General features: G+C 36.7%; 1 protein-coding gene across 1 annotated transcript in view; it reads right to left on the reverse strand.

Annotated features, from left to right (window-relative positions):
- The window catches only part of SPTLC3 (serine palmitoyltransferase long chain base subunit 3), a 140859-nt gene that overhangs the window by 85196 nt on the left and 35881 nt on the right, over window positions 1-19782 (reverse strand). Inside the window, exons 3-4 of the mRNA XM_037129276.2 lie at window positions 7727-7881; window positions 6970-7118 (exon numbers count right to left, since the gene is read on the reverse strand). Coding sequence (XP_036985171.1) covers window positions 6970-7118; window positions 7727-7881 — 304 coding nt within the window. The remainder of the gene's footprint in view (window positions 1-6969; window positions 7119-7726; window positions 7882-19782) is intronic.

Consider the following 19782-nt stretch of genomic DNA (forward strand, 5'->3'; position numbering starts at 1 on the left):
AGTACACAACTACCTGGATCCTGTGTGGTTTTCATAGCTGTTAGTTTCTAAATATGATATAACTGTAAATTTTATTCGCTTTTTGATTCAAGGGCCTCTTAGAAAAGGCATCTTAAATCCTTCAATTGATTTTTGAAAAGTGTTTGTTTCTAATTTTGTTATTAATTTTTCGCTTTATTTCACTCTGATCCAAAAATCCAATGACTCATGTAGATTCCACTTTTTGAAATTTAATGAGGTTCTCTTTGTGGCAGAATATATAGTAAATGTTAGTTAAAATTCAGTGATTATTTAAAAAGATGCAGTATACCGACAGTATGTTTCAAGGTTCAGCATTTAATATATTTTAAATATTAAACTAGACTTCCGCCAAGATGGAGGCATAGGTGGAGATACCGTGCTTTCTCACACAACCAAGTTTAGAGACAACTGAATAATAGCAACAGAAAACACAGCCAGAACACAGAAAATTGAACTTTTCGGAAGTCTGTTAACAACAAATTCTTCAGCTTGAATGGTAAGAGGCGAAACCAGCAGCTGGCAGAGCGGGGTAGCACAGGAAAACTTGAAATCCAGGCGCAGGGTTGGACCTAGTGAGAGGTCCAGCAAGCGACGGAGGGGAAACAGTGAGGGAGCAGGGTTGACTGTGGTCGTGCATTCGTGCATGGATAGACAAGTGAGGGAGTGGGCGATTGGACAGGACCCACCGGGTCCCCGAGGGAGGGCACTGCCATTTCCCCGCTCTGACCCCGCCTCCACATACAGCGTCATAATCCAGCAACTCTGAGTGGCCTGGACCTGGTGAACCACCTCAGACTCTGCTCCTCACCCAGCAGCACAAAACAGCAGACAGGGCTGCCATTTCCCCGCACTGACCACGCCCTCACATACAGCATCACAACCCAGCGACCTGGGAGTCCAAGGCTCCGATCCTCATACTTAATGCGCATGAACAGACCAAAAATGGCTCAAGAAGATCTCAAAGCCCCAGAGCCTATAAATCTAAGTGATGAAGAAATAGCAAAACTCTCAGACTCACAGTTTAAAACACTGGTGATCAGGATCCTCACAGAACTGGTTGATTATAGCCACAAATTAGAGAAACATATGAAAGCAAAACTAATTGAAATGAATGGAATTGCACAGGGAACCAATAGTGATGAAAAGGAAACTGGGGCTCAAATCAATGGAGTGGACCAGAAGAAAGCAAATAATGGCCAAACAGAAAAGAGTGAAGGAGCAAGATTTCAAAAAAAAATGAGGAGAGTCTTAGGAACCTCCAGAACATCTTTAAACGCTCCAACATCCGAATTATAGGGGTACCAGAAGGGGGAAAGGAACAGCCACCAGTGGAAAACTTATTTGCACAAATAATAAAGGAGAATTTCCCCAATCTGGCAAAGGAAATAGACTTCCAGGAAATCCAGGAAGCTCAGAGAGTCCCAAAGAAGTTGCACCCAAGAAGAAACACACCAAGGCACATCATAATTACATTAGCCAAGATTAAAATGAAGGAGAGAATCATAGAAGCAGCAAGAGCTAAGGGGACACTCACCTACAAAGGAGTTCCCATCAGACTGTCAGTGGATTTCTCAAAAGAGACCTTACAGGTAAGAAGGGGCTGGAAAGAGGTATTCCAAGTCATGAAATCCAAAGACCTACAACCAAGATTACTCTATTCAGCAAAACTTTCATTTAGAATGGAAGGACAGATAAAGTGCTTCTCAGATAAGATCAAATTCAAGGAGTTCATCATCACCAAGCCCTTATTATATGAAATGTTAAAGGGACTTACCTAAGAAAAAAAGTTAAAAAAACATGAACAGTGAAAGGATAGCAAACTCACAGTTATTAACAACCACACCTAAAACAAAAGCAAACTAAATGAACGGCTAGATCAGGAGTGGAAACATAGAAAAGAAGATCTCAAGGAGGGTTAGCAACAGGGGAGTGGGAGGAGGAGAAGGGGGGAGAAGGTACAGAAAATAAGTAGCATAGACAGTAGATAGAAAATAGATGGGGGGCAAGAATAGTATGGGAAATATAGAATCTAAAGAACTTGAGACACCTGGCCATACACTAAAGGGGGGGTAATGGTGGGATGGGGGGTAGGGTGGAGGGGAATGAAGGGGGGGAATAGAACAACTGTAATGGCATAATCAATAAAAAATAATATTAAACTAAACTCAACAATTATATTGTTAATGTCTTCTATGTCTTTGTTTATTGTCTTCTCCTCTTTATTTTTCAAGGACTAGGAGGTACTTTGTGATCTCCTATCACTATTTCATTTTTCTTGCCTTTTTTCTGATCAGTTGTGAAATATTAAATTGAGCCACATGATTTTCGGAGCCTCCCATATTCATTATCTTACTAATTTCCAGTCATATAAAAAAATAGACAGCTATGTTTATCTCTGCTGTGATACTTGATGTATAGAAGATATAGGAATTATATCTATCTTCATTGTGGGCTCTCTGTATAATTTTTTTAGGGTGAATATATTTAATAATTAATAACTTAAGCTTAACTTCTGCTTTCTTTCTTATTGCCATTTGCACCACATATTTAGGCTGTTGATTATTTGTTTTTAAGTTTCAGCTTCTTATTTACTTAAGCTTAATTCATATGCAAGAAAAACAAGCAATTATGCATTTAACACTTTGCTCATGGGTTGCTACACTATGTCTTTCAACTTTAAACCAATATATTCAAATAAACATCTTCCACATACAGGAAAATTAAATAATTATTTCAGATAAAGAATTTCAAAGATCAATGTGGTAATATCTTACATAATAGAGATATTACTGATTATCACTTGATGTTAATACTGAGACATTATAAATAATTTGTATATACTTCCCATTCCCGGTGCTGAAAGTCTAAAGATCTGTGTAGTTTTAGAATCTGCAGTTATTCCAGTGACTTTCCAACTAAAAATATGGGGACAAGTCACCTTAAAAAGAGAATACTGAGTATCCGTCTCTACAACTTTTGATAAAGTGTTCAATCCAGAATTTATGAATTCACAACACAATGTTCCATACACACACAAACAAAACCCTCAACAATTTCTAATCTTTCACAGCACATTAACCAAGTTATTAGGATAAACTACCCTGTAATTACCAAAGATGTCACACATGGCATGCACACAATTTGAAGGAGACAACCTAGATCAGGGACTATTCTAATAAAAAAACATGAGTATAGAAAATATACATTTAAAATATCAGCCATTTTAAGTGCTTGCTTATGACTCCAAATTGCCATTTCACTCTGACTCATATTCACAACATAAAAAATGTACAGCCCTCCCAGCGCCATCAGCCTGTGGATTGTTATATTGACTGAGAAGAGAGTCAAAGCCTCCCTTAATTCTGTATTCCATTATTTTTAGTTGTACCCCAAAATGAACAGTACACATCATTTTGGTTCTTAAATATAGCACTTGCAATTCTGTAATATCTTTCTGGAAGTGTATTGTTTCCAATATATTTTGGGCTTAGTGTGAACATTTACAGGTACAGATTTGGCAAACAACCTTACTCTTGGACTCATTTCTGGCTGCTTCCACTAAATAGACCTCCCTCTTGGGCACTGAGGTCTTTTGTTGGTGGTTGCAGAAGGAAGGTGGGAACTAGGTACCTGGTTGGGACCTACCTTTCTACTCTTGTCCTTTGAAATAACTTTAATTTTGTTGTATTTGTTTGATTATAGCACATGGTTAAATTTAGGTTTTTGGTCAAATCTTAGTTCTTTCAATAGGTAAATATGTTCTAGTTACACATTTTTTGTCAAAATAATATGTGTGGTCTTCTATCCCTTTATTATGTTTTTAAATATTTCCTCTAGATCTTTATTTTTGCTTAATTTTCCTATTTTTAATATAATTTTGGTGTTCTTTTTCTCCCCAAGACATTGGAAACTATTTTTTAAAGCTATTGGAAGTATTTAAGTTATCAAACACTCTTAAATTTTACTTTTGGTTCTTCAAGAAGTTATTAGGTTACTAAAAATTAAGTCTCTGTTGCCTCAATTTTTTCATTGTTTATCCACTGTCACTATTAAGCATTTTCTTAAGACTATATAATTTAAGTTTTTCAAAAGTTATATTTCTTAAAATAAATGGCATTCAGGATTATGCTACTAATTGTTCCATGTTATGTTCGGGTTATCATTTTTGGTGCAGAATTATTTTAAATGTAACCTATTTACTTATTTACTTTGGATTGCTTATATCTTTGTTTTTAGTGTTTTTATTTGCCTAAAATTAGTGTGGGTAGCTTCTGTTTGGCTTTCTCCATGTTTACTTGAAAACTGTTAAAGTTTTCCTAGAGCTTGAGCTGGAGAGCTCAATGAAGCAGGTTAAGTATTAAAAGCTGACCTTTCTAGAAGGGTGAGTAGGAAGGGAGAGAACTGAGGCTGCAGGCAGTCCTAACTAGGATCTTCACCTCTCCTTGGTTCTCTGGGTTTGTTGAGCCTGAAAAGTCAGGGACCAATATTCCACATGTGGCTTCCACTGGAAGGAAACCATTGCCTGTGTCAAGCTCCTGCTCTTCAGCTCTTCAGCTCCTGTGGGCTGTGATGGGGGTGTTCTGCCCCAGTAAGTTGAAGGGTAGGGTTCCTCTTACTGAGGAGTATGTTTTCTATCTGGTTTGTTAACAGTCCTGGTGTCAGGTGTCACTGCCACCAGAGGAAACATCCCCAAATGTTACTGACTCCATGTCACTTATGACCAGGGATCTTCCAGTCTCTGCCCCACTGTCAAATGGGGCATTGTGTGCAACCCAGTTCAACAACTGAAGTAGAACCTTCTTTTTATACTTGGCTTTTCATATCTCCAGCCCTCATGTCTCAAATGAAGATAAGAAAGATGTCTTTCTTCAAAAATTTGGGCAACCACTTATACATTCTGGAACTTTAGCTAAATATTTACTGGTTACTTGGATTAAAAATTTACTCTGTTCAATTTGACTTATTATTTATTGCACAGATCTAAATAATTACAATTTTTTAGAGACCATATTCCAACTGGTTACCTAAATTGTGACCCATTTTTCACTAAATCTCTTTTTAGCGTATTTATGATTCTTAGTTCTGAAACTGATCTGGGTGACCTGCATATATTATATTGGATGGGAAACTGCTATGGTAGAAATCACTGAGCGACACTGGGAATTATACAGATTAGTAAGCCATCACTTAACCACTATCGTCCTTAGTTTATTTCTCTAGAATGTGGGAATAACACCAATTATGCTGGCTACCACAGCACAGGATTTTTGTGAGGAATAAACGAGATGATATATAAGAAAACCACGTGTCAGGAATAGCAAAGAACTCTACAGGGGGAAGCTCTCATCACTCTTTCTCCCTGAAGTGGTGTAGTAGTTCCCTTCTCTCCGATTTCCCTCCTCTGAATAAGAGAGAAAGTTTCAGGTAATAAATAAATAAATAAATAAATAAATAAATAAATAAATAAGCAATTTGTTCTACCTTGCCTACTTATGATATTCCTCATTCATTCATTTATTCATTCATTCAACCCAACAGTCAACAGGCCACTTCTTTCCTTCAGAAGCTTATGCTTTAGTAGCAGAGATAGGCGATACACAAATATAAATGAAGATCAATGATGAATGTCATTCAGAAAAGTGGGAGAAAGAGTTAAACCTAAATGAGAAGTTACTTTTAATGGATATAAAGCTTCAGTTATGCAAGTGAGTAAATTCTAAATATCCTATGTACAACATAGTGCCTGTAGTTAATAGTACTTTATTGTGAACTTGAGGAATTGTTTAAAAGTTTTATCTCATGCTACGTACTCTTTCCACAAAAACGGGGAACATGAAGAAATTTTCTGAGGTGATAGATACATTTACTACCATGATTGTGGCAATGGTTTCATGGGTGCCTGCATATGTGCAAACTCAGTAAACTATATATAAAATAAGTACAGTTTTTGAGTATCATTGTACCTTAATAAATCTGTTTTAAAAGAGAAAAAGAAAGGTACCGGGCAAAAGAGACCATAATTGTTATTTTAGACAATAATGATCAGGAAAGATACATTTTTTAATATTCTTCTTTAATATATTTTATTGATTATGCTATTGCAGTTGTCCCATTTCCCTCCTTCAATCCCCTCCACCCTGTATACCCTCTCCCACCCACATTCTCCCCCTTTAGTTCATGTCCATGTGTCTTAAGTTCTTTAGCTTCTACATTTCCCATCCTATTCTCACCCTCCCCCTGTCTATTATCTACCTACTGTCTATGCTACTTATTCTCTGTACCTTCCCCCCCCCCTCCTCCCACTCCCCTGTTGCTAACCCTCTATGTGGTCTCTTTTTCTGTGGTTCTGTTCCTGTTCTAGTTGTTTGCTTAGTTTGTTTTTGTTTTTGTTTTAGGTGTGGTTGTTAATAATTGTGAGTTTGCTGTCATTTTACTAAGCAGCAAGAGATAAGGAGACAGTTACCTACAAAGGAGTTCCTATCAGACTGTCAGCTGATTTCTCAAAAGAGACCTTGCAGGCAAGAAGGGGCTGGAGAGAAGTATTCCAAGTTATGAAAGGCAAGGACCTACATCCAAGATTGCTTTATCCAGCAAAACTTTCATGTAGAAAGGAAGGGCAGATAAAGTGCTTCTCAAATAAGGTCAAGTTAAAGGAGTTCATCATCACTAAGCCTGTATTTTATGAAATGTTAAAGGGACTTGTCTAAGAAAAAGAAGATAAAAAACATGTATAGTATATTCTGAAGAACTAAAATCTGTAATTAATCAACTATTTGGTGAGAGCATAACGTTTGAAATTTTCGTAAAGACTTTCATATACCTTTTCCTTTTTGCATTTTATAACAACTTTTTGAGGCGCACAGTTTAGATATGATCTAGATTTGAGAAGTAGCCACATAGAATCTCAGACCCAAGTAGACGAAAATTCAAAGTAATGAACATACATACCCATTTCATGGCTGGTACTGGCTACACCTACACCATACACCTCTAAAACATCCTTCACTGTCTTCATAGTTTCATCGTACCTGGCTGCCAGGCCAAGGAAGTTATAGGAGCCCATGTTGATGACATCTTTGATGATTCTTCCAGTGAACCTGCAGCAAGGACAGGGGAGCACACAGGGCTTTGTCATTTAATATCATCCTAGTGCCCCCAAAAAGACTCTCTCAAAGTGATCTTGGGTCTGGTCCAAATCATATATTTTCTTTTAGACTTGTCACCACAAAATGGTTTGCTCTTAGTGGAAAGTACCCCCATGAGGAAGCTGAATAGAGAATTACAAAAAAGTATCCCAGCCATGCAATATTATTTAGCTCTGATTTGCCTTGAGCACTCACTTTCATGACACCTGTGGTCTGATTTAAATTCCAGTAAGAACTTTCTAAACAAGAAAAACACAACTATCCCTGTCTCTTTCACCAAGAAGTGGGAGGGTATAATTTGTCAATAAAGCTAAAAAGGGCTTTTTCTTGCTGGCTCTGTGTACCCTGCACTGTCTGGGGTCTCACTTAAACTGCAATATAAACAAGCCACTTTGGCTGCATAATTACTATGACATCCTCCACTAGAATATGAGGCTTGCAACAGGCTAAATGATGGGAGACCAGTTGCTTCCAAGCTTTGATTTTTCAGATCTGTAATCTGATACCCAACATAGGATCTCCTTGAAAGGATTTTCTTTCAACCAAGGTGGCTGCCTCACCTAAATGTCCAGTTGTAGTCATCAGACACCCTCTCCATCACGTCGAACAGGGCCCCTGGGGCACTGCAAATGGGCCGGTTCCAGTTGTCCCTGATTCTCATGTAAAGGTTCCGTGTGTAAAAATTCTCAAAGTTTTGGTACAGCGGCACAAAGTCCTGTAAAACAGTAGCAGAAGTTTACATTTTATCCACTGCTTTTTGTATCTCATTTGTAAGTGAAGGCTAGAAGCCCTGGAAGAACCATGCAGATATTCCATCTGCAAACAGTTTTTGAGCAATGGTTTATGCGTAAGGGGATGGGTAGGGTCCATACATAACTATGGGAGGACTCCATGCCCAAAGAACTCACATTTTAGTGGAGAAAGTAGACAAATACAGCAAATAAGGGTAACAAAGATGACAGAGCAATATAAAATAAGTCCAAAAATGTGTGGTGGAGACAATGAATCCCTACAAAATTTTATCTGAAGAGTGACAATAGGTATTTATGTCTAAAAAAATTTAGTTGGGAAAAACAATTTGGGTGATAATTTTGTCTTAACTTTTTAAAACATGAATATCCCCACTCATTGTGCATGTAGAAATGTGGATGGATTTGAAGTTTGGACCTGTTGGCAAAATTGTTGGCAGGTATATATATGGCTGTCATATAGTCGAGGGCCTAGAAGCTGAATTAAGTTTGTGGACGTGCCTCGCTTCTTTCACAGTTGAAATAATAGCACTGTTTTGCTGTATAAAATATAATCCAAGCCTGAGGGATTTGCAGTTCTGCTGAGGTTTGAAGCAAACATATCTATTGTTGTCATCTAACTCCTAATAGTTAGTACAAGGCAGAAAATGCAAAATGTAGGCATAAGCCAGGTACTTTGGGCATTAGTAAGACTAGAGCTAGAGGGAGGGGCACATCTTGCTGGAGGAAACAAGGCAGCTTTATGTAGGAAGGACACCAAAGGTAGAATGTGATTGCTATTGGCAGAGATGCTTGGACTCTGTCAGGGTGAATGGGTCTCTCTGCTGGAAATGTAGGATGCATTTGAGAAGAATGAGTAAGAATAAAATGCTTGCAGGACATTTGGTCATGTACCAAATGTACATGGAGACATTTGGTCTAAACCAACCCATCTACCTAATCCCATGTGTCATTGTAAGCTAGGCTACTGAGGTGAGACAGGTTATTATTTGCAGTACAGCTACAACACAATTATTGGACCAGTAAAATGTGATAGTGTTTTTTATGTATGAATCTGATAAACTAAAAGTAGAAATAAATGTTATGGGCTGTTTGAACTGAGGACGTTTTCTAGGCATGAATGTTTTGGACAGGACCAAATGGACAAAATGTCCCCGTAGACTTTTGCACAGGACCAACTGCCTGTTAATTGAATAGCACATAAGGCAGATCTTGTTGTTCTTTCCTCAGAAAATATAATGGCTCCCACCTCGCTGGGAGTCAAAGGCAGGGTCTTGACTGGTCTGGTTCCCTGTTGCCTTTCTGATCCTATCCCTTGCTATTCCCTATGGTGTGGGTGAGTCTTTAATGTCAGCTGGTACAGAAATTGGGAGCCTTAAGTGTCCAAATGAAGAACTCACACATTACCCTAGAGGTAATGGAGAGCTACTGAATAATTGGGAATGAGCTTTCCAATCCTCCAGCTCATCCTTTTCTAACTCTTTGTTCCCCTTTCCCTTACAAAATGGAGCTGATTTCCTGAGGGAACAGGGGAAGCATGGGGAAAGGTTTTGTGGAAGACCTGGTGCTACTGGCTGGGCCAGTCATCTCCTGACTAGTCCATTCCAGAGGAAAAGATATAGGATCTGTAGGTTTTAATGGCTGGTGGCTACATCCAACTTGTGATCTTTTTTTGTCACTTTACCCTTTGTTTTTTCAGTGACAGTGGCATCATTTCTGGCTTTTGATTATAAGACAGAATGTTTATCACCATATACTAGGGCAACCATGTGAACTTGTGAATTTGAAGGATGGTTGGGCTACTATAATAGTCATATCTGTAAGTTGAAAATCTCAAACCAACTACATTTGTTCTCAAATAGCTAAGTATCCTGATGTAAGTTTTATTATGATTGAAATCTACAAGGTTGTGGTAATCAATTATACTCTTTTATGTTCTAACAGGGAAGTGGACATATTTTTGAGAGAAAAGGAGATTGTGTGTAATTCCAGGAAAATCTTTTCCAAAATATCTTCTCTTTGAATTAATAATATTTTTACAGACTATTTATTCACTTGCAGATTATGCTATATCCATCCCCAAGTGCTGTATCCTTCTATTTCTAATTTTTTAATTTCTTATTTGAACTATATTATATAAATTCATCCTATCTAGAGGAAATAGACAAGTAGGTCTTTAAGTAATATTTCTGGACTCTGAATGAAATTATGGTTTTAGGTTTTATGAGTCATTTTACTCAAAATAAAATTAAAGTTGGGTTAGGAGAGAATATAACAGTTGATTAAGGAAAACAGTTGGTATTAGGTACAAAAGAACCAAAACATTATCTCTTCAAAATTAAAACAAAGTTAATTTCAGACATGGAACCACAAGGTGCACATGATATCGGGGCAAAGGGGTCATGGAAATCAAAGAATTCAAATATTCATTTGTCAAGTGAAGAAAACAGATCTAGAAAAGTGACTTGAACTCAGACCAACCTCCCACTTCATCCACTTTCTCAGTCATCACTTTAGGGTAACCTCAGGCTGGCATTTGCCCTAACTTGTGCAAGCTTCCCTCTAAAATACCAGCAATGACCAAAAATAACCTAAAATGTGGAAAGTTAAGGCAAAGAGATCATTGGACTTTGGAGGAGTGTCCATTCACCATAAAGAACTTGCCATTGACTTGAGGAAACAACTTGGGGCTTCCCGCCATTGATGACTTACAAAGATGTACCATCATGTCCCCAGAAGGAAAATGGGAAAATAATCCATGCTGCCAAACTCCTCTAGCTTCTTGCTCAGAGATCTAAAATCTCTATGTATGAGGAAACCAAAAGCTAGCTCTTAATTGGGATAAATGATCTGAGGGCAAAATACAAGGATGTAACCAATTCTGCAAGACAAGAGAAAACTTTCTGTTAGGGGATAATCTTTACATTTAAAAGAACTTTTATTAATGAAGTGCTTAAAGCTTCTCTTTCAAAGGGATGATCTTTCTTTTCTTTTCTTTTCCTTTTTTTCCACAGAGACCCATTTCTTTATGGGTGGTATGTGCACTAGCCCAGATCTGAAAATCAAGCTTGGCAGTCTACATGTTCCCAAGAGGCACAACTGAGCTTGGAAACCCAGTTAAAACTCAAGATCTGGTCGAGGGAAGAACTGCTTTGCCTTTGGCACCTCCTCCTCCTCTTCGTCTGCACCTGTGAAGCTTCCTACCACTGTGTGGGTGTGTTGTCACCTCACCCCATTCCTCTGAGCATCAATGAGATTTGTTTGGGAGCAATCAATAGAGACATTGCAAAGGTCAATGTCCTCTAGTCTCAGTTAAGCCTCCCACAGCATTTTAAGTATACCAGAAAATGAAACTGGACTAGATATTGCAAAAACAAGCATTGCAATAGGATAACATTGCAGTAGCTTTGCAATATATTTATCCATCTGTAGATTTAACTTGTAATGTGACCTACTCATTCTTTATTTTTCTTCCTGACACAAATGACTACATGTGAGAATACATCACAGGCTATAAGGACACAATCATTTTAGTGGTAGGATGCAGAAGGAGTCAGCCAAACAGCAAAACCTAAATATGCAGCTATGAAAATGGCTTAGGAATTGTACTTTGTTGTAAAACTGATGCTCCTTTCAATAGATCATGCTGCAGGGCCAGGTGTTTATAAGGAAGTAAAGAGGACATATCTGTGGCCCACTGTAGAAAAACATTAGAAAATTTGGAAGCATATTCATTCTTATTTGACTTAACTACATGCCCATTCAATAGCAATAGAATCATGAATTTGGAGAGAAAGTATCATTATCAAGCGCCATTATTCATTTGTTTCTACATTGACACTTCTGGTCTCACCTAATATTTAATTTTATATCATATTTCCTTTTGGGAAATAGCTGTTTCTCTTACCAGGGTTGAGCTCAGAATAAGAATAAAATATGTTTGTGTTTTCTGTTTTGTCAAAAAGGGGTAACTATATTATAAATAGTCCTTTGAAGTATGAGAAACACACAAAAAATGGCTAACTTTAAATTTTCTTATTAAAAAATTAGAGGAAGGTTGAGTAAACATGGTGGACTCAGTGCTTATATGTGTATTCTATTACTCATCTAAAAGTACTGTGAAATGACAAAAATATAAATTTAAAAAGAAAATAAAAAATATTTAAAAAATAGTCTTGGGTCCTGATGGCAAAGATAATTATCGAATTAAAGAACCAGCTTTTAACTGTACTTGAACAACAATAAAATTTTTCAAAAAAAATAAATTTATAAATGCCTGAAAGACAGTCAAGAGTATCCTAATTCAGAAATATTGAAGTCACAAAATATAGAAAATAAATAAGATCTGATCAGTGGAGAAATAAAACCATAGCGAACTATAGCTCTAAAACATTTTCAGAGAAGACTGGTATGGATATAAGCTACCTGTAGGGGAGCTTCAAGGTATAAAAGTCAGTACCTGGAAGAAGTTGATACTCAGGGTGAATAACTGGGAAGGTAGACCTCTTTGTCCTTCTTATACTGAGTTTTTAAGTAGGAGGCAGGGAAAAGCATTGTGGTGGGGAAAAAGAGGTGAACAGAGGAGCAGTGCCCCAATGTGGGGAGCCCACAGAGCAAGAATACAAGCTACTGTTCCTGGCAGTTCATTCTATTTCTTTCTGTAGTCATTCAAGATAGGTGAACACATGGGCAAGTAAGAATTCTAAATACAAAAATGAGCATAAAACAAAGTGTCATGACTATTTAAGGAAAACTAGTGCAAGAAGCACCAAATTCAACAGGCAGAAAAATTAACATCTAGAGAAAAGACAATAGAGCAAGAGGAAGAATTATTTATATATGTGTATATACAAGTATGTGACATCTTTATAGAGACACAACAAAACAATGTATTCTTTAAAAAAATAAAATATTTAAATATACAATTAACACAACTAAAAAACAAATGAATATATTAGAATAATAACCTGACTAATTTTTAGGAATTATTGAGAAAAATCAGAGAAATGAAAATGTGAACAATAAGTCAAGAGATTTGAAGGACAAGATTTAATAAGACTTACAAGATTGAAGAAGGAAGAAGAGGAGGAAAAGGTGAAGAAGAAGTAGGTGAAGAAGGAGGAGGAGAAAAATTCCAAAGAGGAAGAAAATGTAAATGATTAGGAAAGAATGAAACAAGTAAGTAAAAACCAAAATCATTATAAATCCTGTAAAACTTCAAATTTTTAAGAATTAAGGGAAAAATCTCAAAAGTATTCAGAAAAGGGGGAAAGGCAGTTTATATACAGTGGAACAAAAATTAGATAGCTTCAGACTTTACTTAGGTAAAAGTTGTGGGAAATATTTGATGGTAAGTTATTTTAAACTTAAAATCTTGTACTCATCCAAGCCAGCAATCAAATGATAAGCCAAATAAAAATGTTCAATATTTAAAAGAAGTCATGAGTTTAACTCCCACAGGACTTTTCTATAATAATTGAGTGTACACCTCAAGAAAATAAACAATGAAACAACTAAAAAGGAAGACAACAGATCCTAGGAAAAATAGTGAGCGAAGGCACTGATGGAATGTTGGTTAGCCCAAGCAGTTTTATTTATGTAGCATGAAGAAACAGAAACTAAAAATTAATAAATAAATGACAACCTGGAGAATGGGTGTCTGGGAAAAAGAAAATGAAAGTTTGTTAAATTTTTCTTCTGGTAGGGGGAGACTCTAGTTACTGAATAATGATTGATATCTAGATTCGAAATATATGTATTAAATATTCAAAGAGAATCATTAAAAATAGCTGGGGGAAATATTATATAGAGCTTCCTAACAGTGACAAGGAGAAAAATGCAGAAAAAGAAAACTCACTTAAAGGTATTAAAGGTACAAAAAAAGAAATAATTAAAATTAAAAATAAATAAAAAACAAAAATGTGAATGTCAAATATAGGTAGCAGGAATAAATTTAAACACATGAATAATTAAAATATTAGGCTTCACTATAGGCAGCTGCCAATGTTTGACATTTTGGCCTATACAAACATCAATTTCATATGGTTCAAGTAAGTAATTGTTTGTAAATTACCTTATTAAAATACAGAAACTTTCACATTTGTTTGACAAATAAACCTGTATGTCACTTATATGAGACACACATTTTCTGAAAATGATGAAGACTAAAAATGAAGAGATGGCTGTTGCCAAAAAAGTAGATGTACCTGTCAGGCAAAATAAAGTACAAAATAAAAGCACAATAAAAGAAAAAATCCACCAAGAATTATAAGACCTGTGGACTTTTAAGTATGTGACAGTTAAATTGAAGTGCATAAGAAAAAAACCTAAAAAATCTACAATCACAGAAGACATTAATACACATTTTTCAGAAACTTAAGTTTTTTTTTTTTTTTAAGATTTTATTTATTTATCTTTAGAGGGGAAGGGAAGGAGAGAGGGAGAGAAACATCAATGTATGGTTGCCTTTCGTGCATCCCCTGCTGGGAACTGGCCTGCAGGGAACCTGCCTGCAACCCTGGCATGTGCCCTGACTGGGAATCGAACCGCGATTGTCTGGTTCGCAGGCCCGCGCTCAATCCACTGAGCTACACCAGCCAGGGCTTTCAGAAACTTAAGTTTTAATAAACAACAATTAAATCTTAGAGGACTCAAATAACATAATTAACAAGTTTGTTGTAATCGATTTAAAGGAAATTTATAGTTTTTCGTGGCACACAAGGAAAACATAAGAAATTGCAATACCACTCAGAGTTTACCTAGGTCTAGTTCTGTCCCCTGAAAGTAGAGGAAGATTTCATTTGTCCTTCCTGAACCCTGTTAGCTCCTGTTCACTGGAACACTGATCTTAACTAAATGGGCCTTTGAAACTAGCCAGGAAGATAGCTGTTTTTAAAATAACTCGTTTCTGTGGGACCTAGTTCCAAATAACATATCTATCCACTAACTCCTAGGTTCCAGGTATGGGACATGATTTCAGCACTCCAGAGGCTGATACTCTAATTAGGGGAATAAATTGTACACATAAACCGTGAATGGTCAACCTGTGATGTAATCAAGTGCTATTATACCAACACACATACTCAAGGTTTTGAGAATGGAGGAATCAAGAAAAGTGAGATGAGTTTGACCATCTGTGCTGGTCAGACATATCTAAAATAGTGTGTCCAGGATTGAGTATCTTGATTTCAAAAGGCCCTTTGACAAGTTGTGCCCAGAGAAGGGCAGCCAGGATGGTGAAATATCTTCTCAAATGAATCTAACAGGAAACATGTCCTATGATGAAGGGTTATATGATGAAGGTGCTGGGGATATTTGGTCTGCAGAAGAGATTTGCTGGTTTAGGGCAACATACAGTACAGAGCTTTGGAGGCAGACAGACCTGAGATTCAACCCAGCTTCATTTTTTATTTGCTATATGATCATGAACAGGCCAATATTTTCTCTAATGTTAGTTTCCTGTTTATAAAGTGGGGATAGTAAGGCCTATCTGTGGTGAAGATGATCAGTTTACATGTTAAAAAGTGCAGTGCCTGACAGATGCTCCAGTGCATACTTAGAGGGAGTGTGATTAACATAGAGGTGGGTGAACCTGGCTTTGCCACTTAATATTTGTATAACCTGTGGCCAGTTTTTCTTAGCCCTCTTGGGTTCAGTTTTTTCATGTTTTAAATGGGAATAATGACTCCTATTTCATAAGTGCCTGGAAAATCAATGAGAATTCATGTCCAGTACTTTCACAGAGTACTCTGTGAATTCAGGGAAAAAATGTCAATTCAAGTATCTGAGAAACTGATAACTAAGGAAAGAATTCATTAAGGGTGGTAAAATTTGAAATCTTTTAAAATTTCAAAGATCTTTAGAATTACCTAAAGATCTTTCTCTCTTTAGAGATCTTTCTTTCTCTCTTTCTCTTTAGAGAAAGGTAATTACCCTCTCTTTAGGTAATTCTCTATGAATTACCTAAAACTTATACACTTATCTAAAAGTAGATAAAATCAGTGGGTAAAAAAAACTAGTTAATTAACAATATTGAAATTATTTTCTAAAAAATAGTCCTTCTACCTCACACAGCAAATATAAATGAAGTCAAAATGGATTTGTGGATTCAAAATATAAACAAACACATAAAATCATATGAGTACTGAATTAAATTATAGAAAAATTTGTTATAACTTTGATTAAAAAATGCCTTCCTAAACAAGATTAACTCCTCATTCCCAAAGGAAAATAAATAACAGCAAAATGACAACACAACAAAGAGAATGTAAATGAAATGTATGCTACATAGGACTTAAAAATTAAAACTGTATGTGTGGCTAAATATAACATAGAAAAACTTAAAAACCAAGAAACAGAATTAGATAAATATTTAAAATACATTTAACAGACAAATTATTAGCATAAGAACATATAGAAGGAATCCCTACAAATCCATAAGAACAAATAATTTAATAAAATATGAGCAAAGGATATGAATAGGCAATTCAAGAGGAGTAAGTATAAATGGTTAGTAATCATATGAAAAGGAGCTAAGTCTGATTCTTAATCAGGAAACACAAATTAGGCAAGAACAAAAATATGTTCATCTATCAGACTGGCAAAAAAATACTGATAAGGAATAAGGTCAACATATCAAAAACTAGAAAGGAAGCAAGAACTCTCAGGTATTGCTGGTAAGTCTAGCTAGGCAAATTTTTTAAAAAGGCAATTTGCCAATCTCTCGAAAGTTAAAATGTACATTCTTTGGACCAGGAAGCAACTTTTAGGCATTATCCTCAAATAAATGTACATGCTATCCATTGAATAATTATATGCAATAATAAAAATATGATGATATAATAAATAAACACATATTCATATTATGGAACACCATATCATGCAATTTTAAAAGGAGTGATGTAATTCTGTACTGACATGTCAAGATCTCCAGACATATAGTTAGGTTAAAAAAAGTAAGTCACACATATGTATGATATGATCTAATTTAAGTTAAGGAAAGGAGAGAGTAAGTGCAAATAAACATATGTGTAATTAAGTGCAAGAAAAAGACAGAAAGGATGCACAAAGATACTGTTGTTGCTCATTATTTCTATAATAAAAAAGGAAACAAAGACATGAGTTTGAGGGAGGGTTCTTTATTAGTGCCAGTGATATACCACCCATTCTTCACATTGGCTTAGGACTAGTTGGAATACATCAGCAAAGCTCTACCTTTTCAAAATCAACCAACCTTGCCTGTTATCATTGATTCTTTTTTTGCAAAGGAAAGTATATATACGTGTGTGTGTGTGTGTAATCACTGAATATTCACTGTGGGGAGGCTGTGATCTTTTAAATTTACTTTTATAGATAGTCTTATTTTACAAAATATTTTTAGAACTTTGATTTTGGAGTTTGGGTGACCTATGGGACATGATCTGCTAGATACAATTGTGAAAAAAATTCATCCCTTGTGAAAGTTCATGGGCTTTTTAGAAATAGCCAGAAGTTACCTGCAACCAAGCTTGGTTGAGGAGATTGAAGATTTTACTGGCCAGTGATTCCTATTATATTTAAAGCTATCGACTTCTTAGTGATACTGAATCTAGAAGTGAGAGAGAGTCATGCTGAGGAAGGACCATGCCAACCAGAGAGGAAGGAATGACAAGTCTCCAAAGGAGGTACAGGTGAGCTCTTCTTGAGGAAGAGTAGGAGGTCTCAATGGTTGAGGTATAGTGAGAAAGCTGAGGAGTAGAGGAGATGAAAGTGGAGATTTAGAGGGGGCTGCATTCTGTAGGGCCTCCCTCAGCTGGCTCTGGCTCTTACTCTGAGTAAAAAGAGAAGTCAATAAAGGGTTTTGACTAGTGATGCTCACTTTGGTTTTAAAGAAATCATGTTGATTGTTAGTTGAGAAAAGACTGGAGGGATTGAACATGTGAAAAGGGTACATCTAGGCAAGAGAAGATGTTTGGACAAAGTTGGTGGCATCAATGGTAGTAAAAATAGTTGAAAACTAATATATTTAAAACATAGCACTAATGGTTTTGGGGGAAAGATTTGACTTGGGGTATAAGAGAAGGAGTCAAGAATGACTGAGGTTTTTGGCCAGAATACCTGAAGTGATGGAGTTGCCATTTACTGATCTGGGAAAGATTGTAAGAAGGGCAAATTTAGAGGGGAAGCTCAAGTGCACAGTTTTGAACATATCAGGACTGAGTAATTGCTCATAAAAGGCATCCAGTGTATAGGTAGACTGGACAGTGGCCTGGGCAGGATCCCAGACATCTACTCTATGGTCATGAGAAGTGGTGAGGAGGCCAACTATATCAGCATAGGTTCATGTAAGTGGTATGGAGGTTCTGGTCTTTTTCTATTTTTTCAATTAAATAGGAACAAATTGTTAGCTGAAAGTTAGGAGGACAAAAGTGTTGGAAGTTTGGAAAGAAAGCAGAAAGTATAAAATGGTCATCTAGAAGAGCTAGTGACTAAATGTACTAAGATAATCTAGTGGGTAGATAGTGTCATAATTTAGCTGCATTCTTGGAAATCCTGGTTCAAGAATTGTTTTTTGGTGTGGGGGAACACCCCATATTGAAATTGAGTCTCAGAACATTATTTACATCTGAACACAGGTGATAACTGAACTTCAAATTGAGAACCTCTACAATAGCAATGCTTCTTACACTTTACACTCTAATGTGTCCACATCACTTGAAGATCATGATAAAATAAAGACTTTGCTTCAGAAGTTGTGAGCTAGGCCTGAAATTTTGTATTTACAAGCTCTCATGTGATATTGGTGAGAAGGATCAACTTGTGGTCACTAGACTAGTAGCACTGGCATCACCTGGGAGCTTATTAGAGATGCAGAATCTTGACCAAATACCAAAGCTATTAAAGGAAAATCTGCATGATCTGTAGACCATTTGTATGCACAGAAAAAAATTGAGAAGCATTGCTCTACAACACTGGTTTCTAACTTGGGCTACATATGAGAATTTCCTGGGAAATATTTTATGAACTCTACCAAGCAGGGTACCCCACAAAACAATTAAATCAGAATATCTGAAGATAAAGCTCACATATTAGCAGCTTTAAAAACTTCTCAAGTGATTCCAATGTGCAGCCAATACTAAGAAGCACTGCTCTGATATTGCCATACTATAAGCTACTGACTAACATGCTAGGTTTCCAGAGAAGAACCAATAAAGCTTTCTGAGTTTGGACCCACCCAGGTCTAAATAGGAAGACCAGTGCTTGGGCTGTCTGTTTGTATTAGACAAAATCATATCTCACACCCAGTGATCTTAATGGACCCCGTACTTCAAATTCCTCAGAAGAAGGTGTCTACTGAGAGCATCCAGTCAAGGTGGAGGTGTAGGCAGAAATACTTTACTTCCTTGAACAACCAAAAGAAGGATAATAACCAATTTAAAAACAAGGAATAACCAGAAGTGCCAGAAAATCATTTGCATGGAAGTTCAACAACCAAGGAGTTAAAGAAACATTCATCCAGACCAGTAGGAAGGGCAGAGACAGGCAGCTGGGGTGGAGAAAACATGGGGCAAGGCAAGGCAGCAAACAGCACAGGCAATCCCACATTTGAGCACAAATAAGCCCGGAGGAACAGCAGGGAAATGAGACAGACTAGGAAACTCAGGTATCAGCCCAGGAAACTAAAGCCTCAAAACCCCTAGCTATAAAAAACCTGTGGGGGTTGTGGTGGTGAGAGAAACTCCCAGCCTCATAGGAGAGTTCATAAGAGAGGCCCACAGGCTCCTAGAATGTAAAGACCCACTCATCTGCAAATCTGCACCTGAAAGAGCACAATCTACCTGTGGGGAGTAGCAGAAGTGGCTGAAAGCCAGAGGAGAGGGGAACAAGCA

This window comes from Artibeus jamaicensis, unplaced genomic scaffold (assembly GCF_021234435.1).
Source record: "Artibeus jamaicensis isolate MK-2021 breed Jamaican fruit bat unplaced genomic scaffold, CSHL_Jam_final contig_685, whole genome shotgun sequence".
Taxonomy (NCBI): Eukaryota; Metazoa; Chordata; class Mammalia; order Chiroptera; family Phyllostomidae; genus Artibeus; species Artibeus jamaicensis.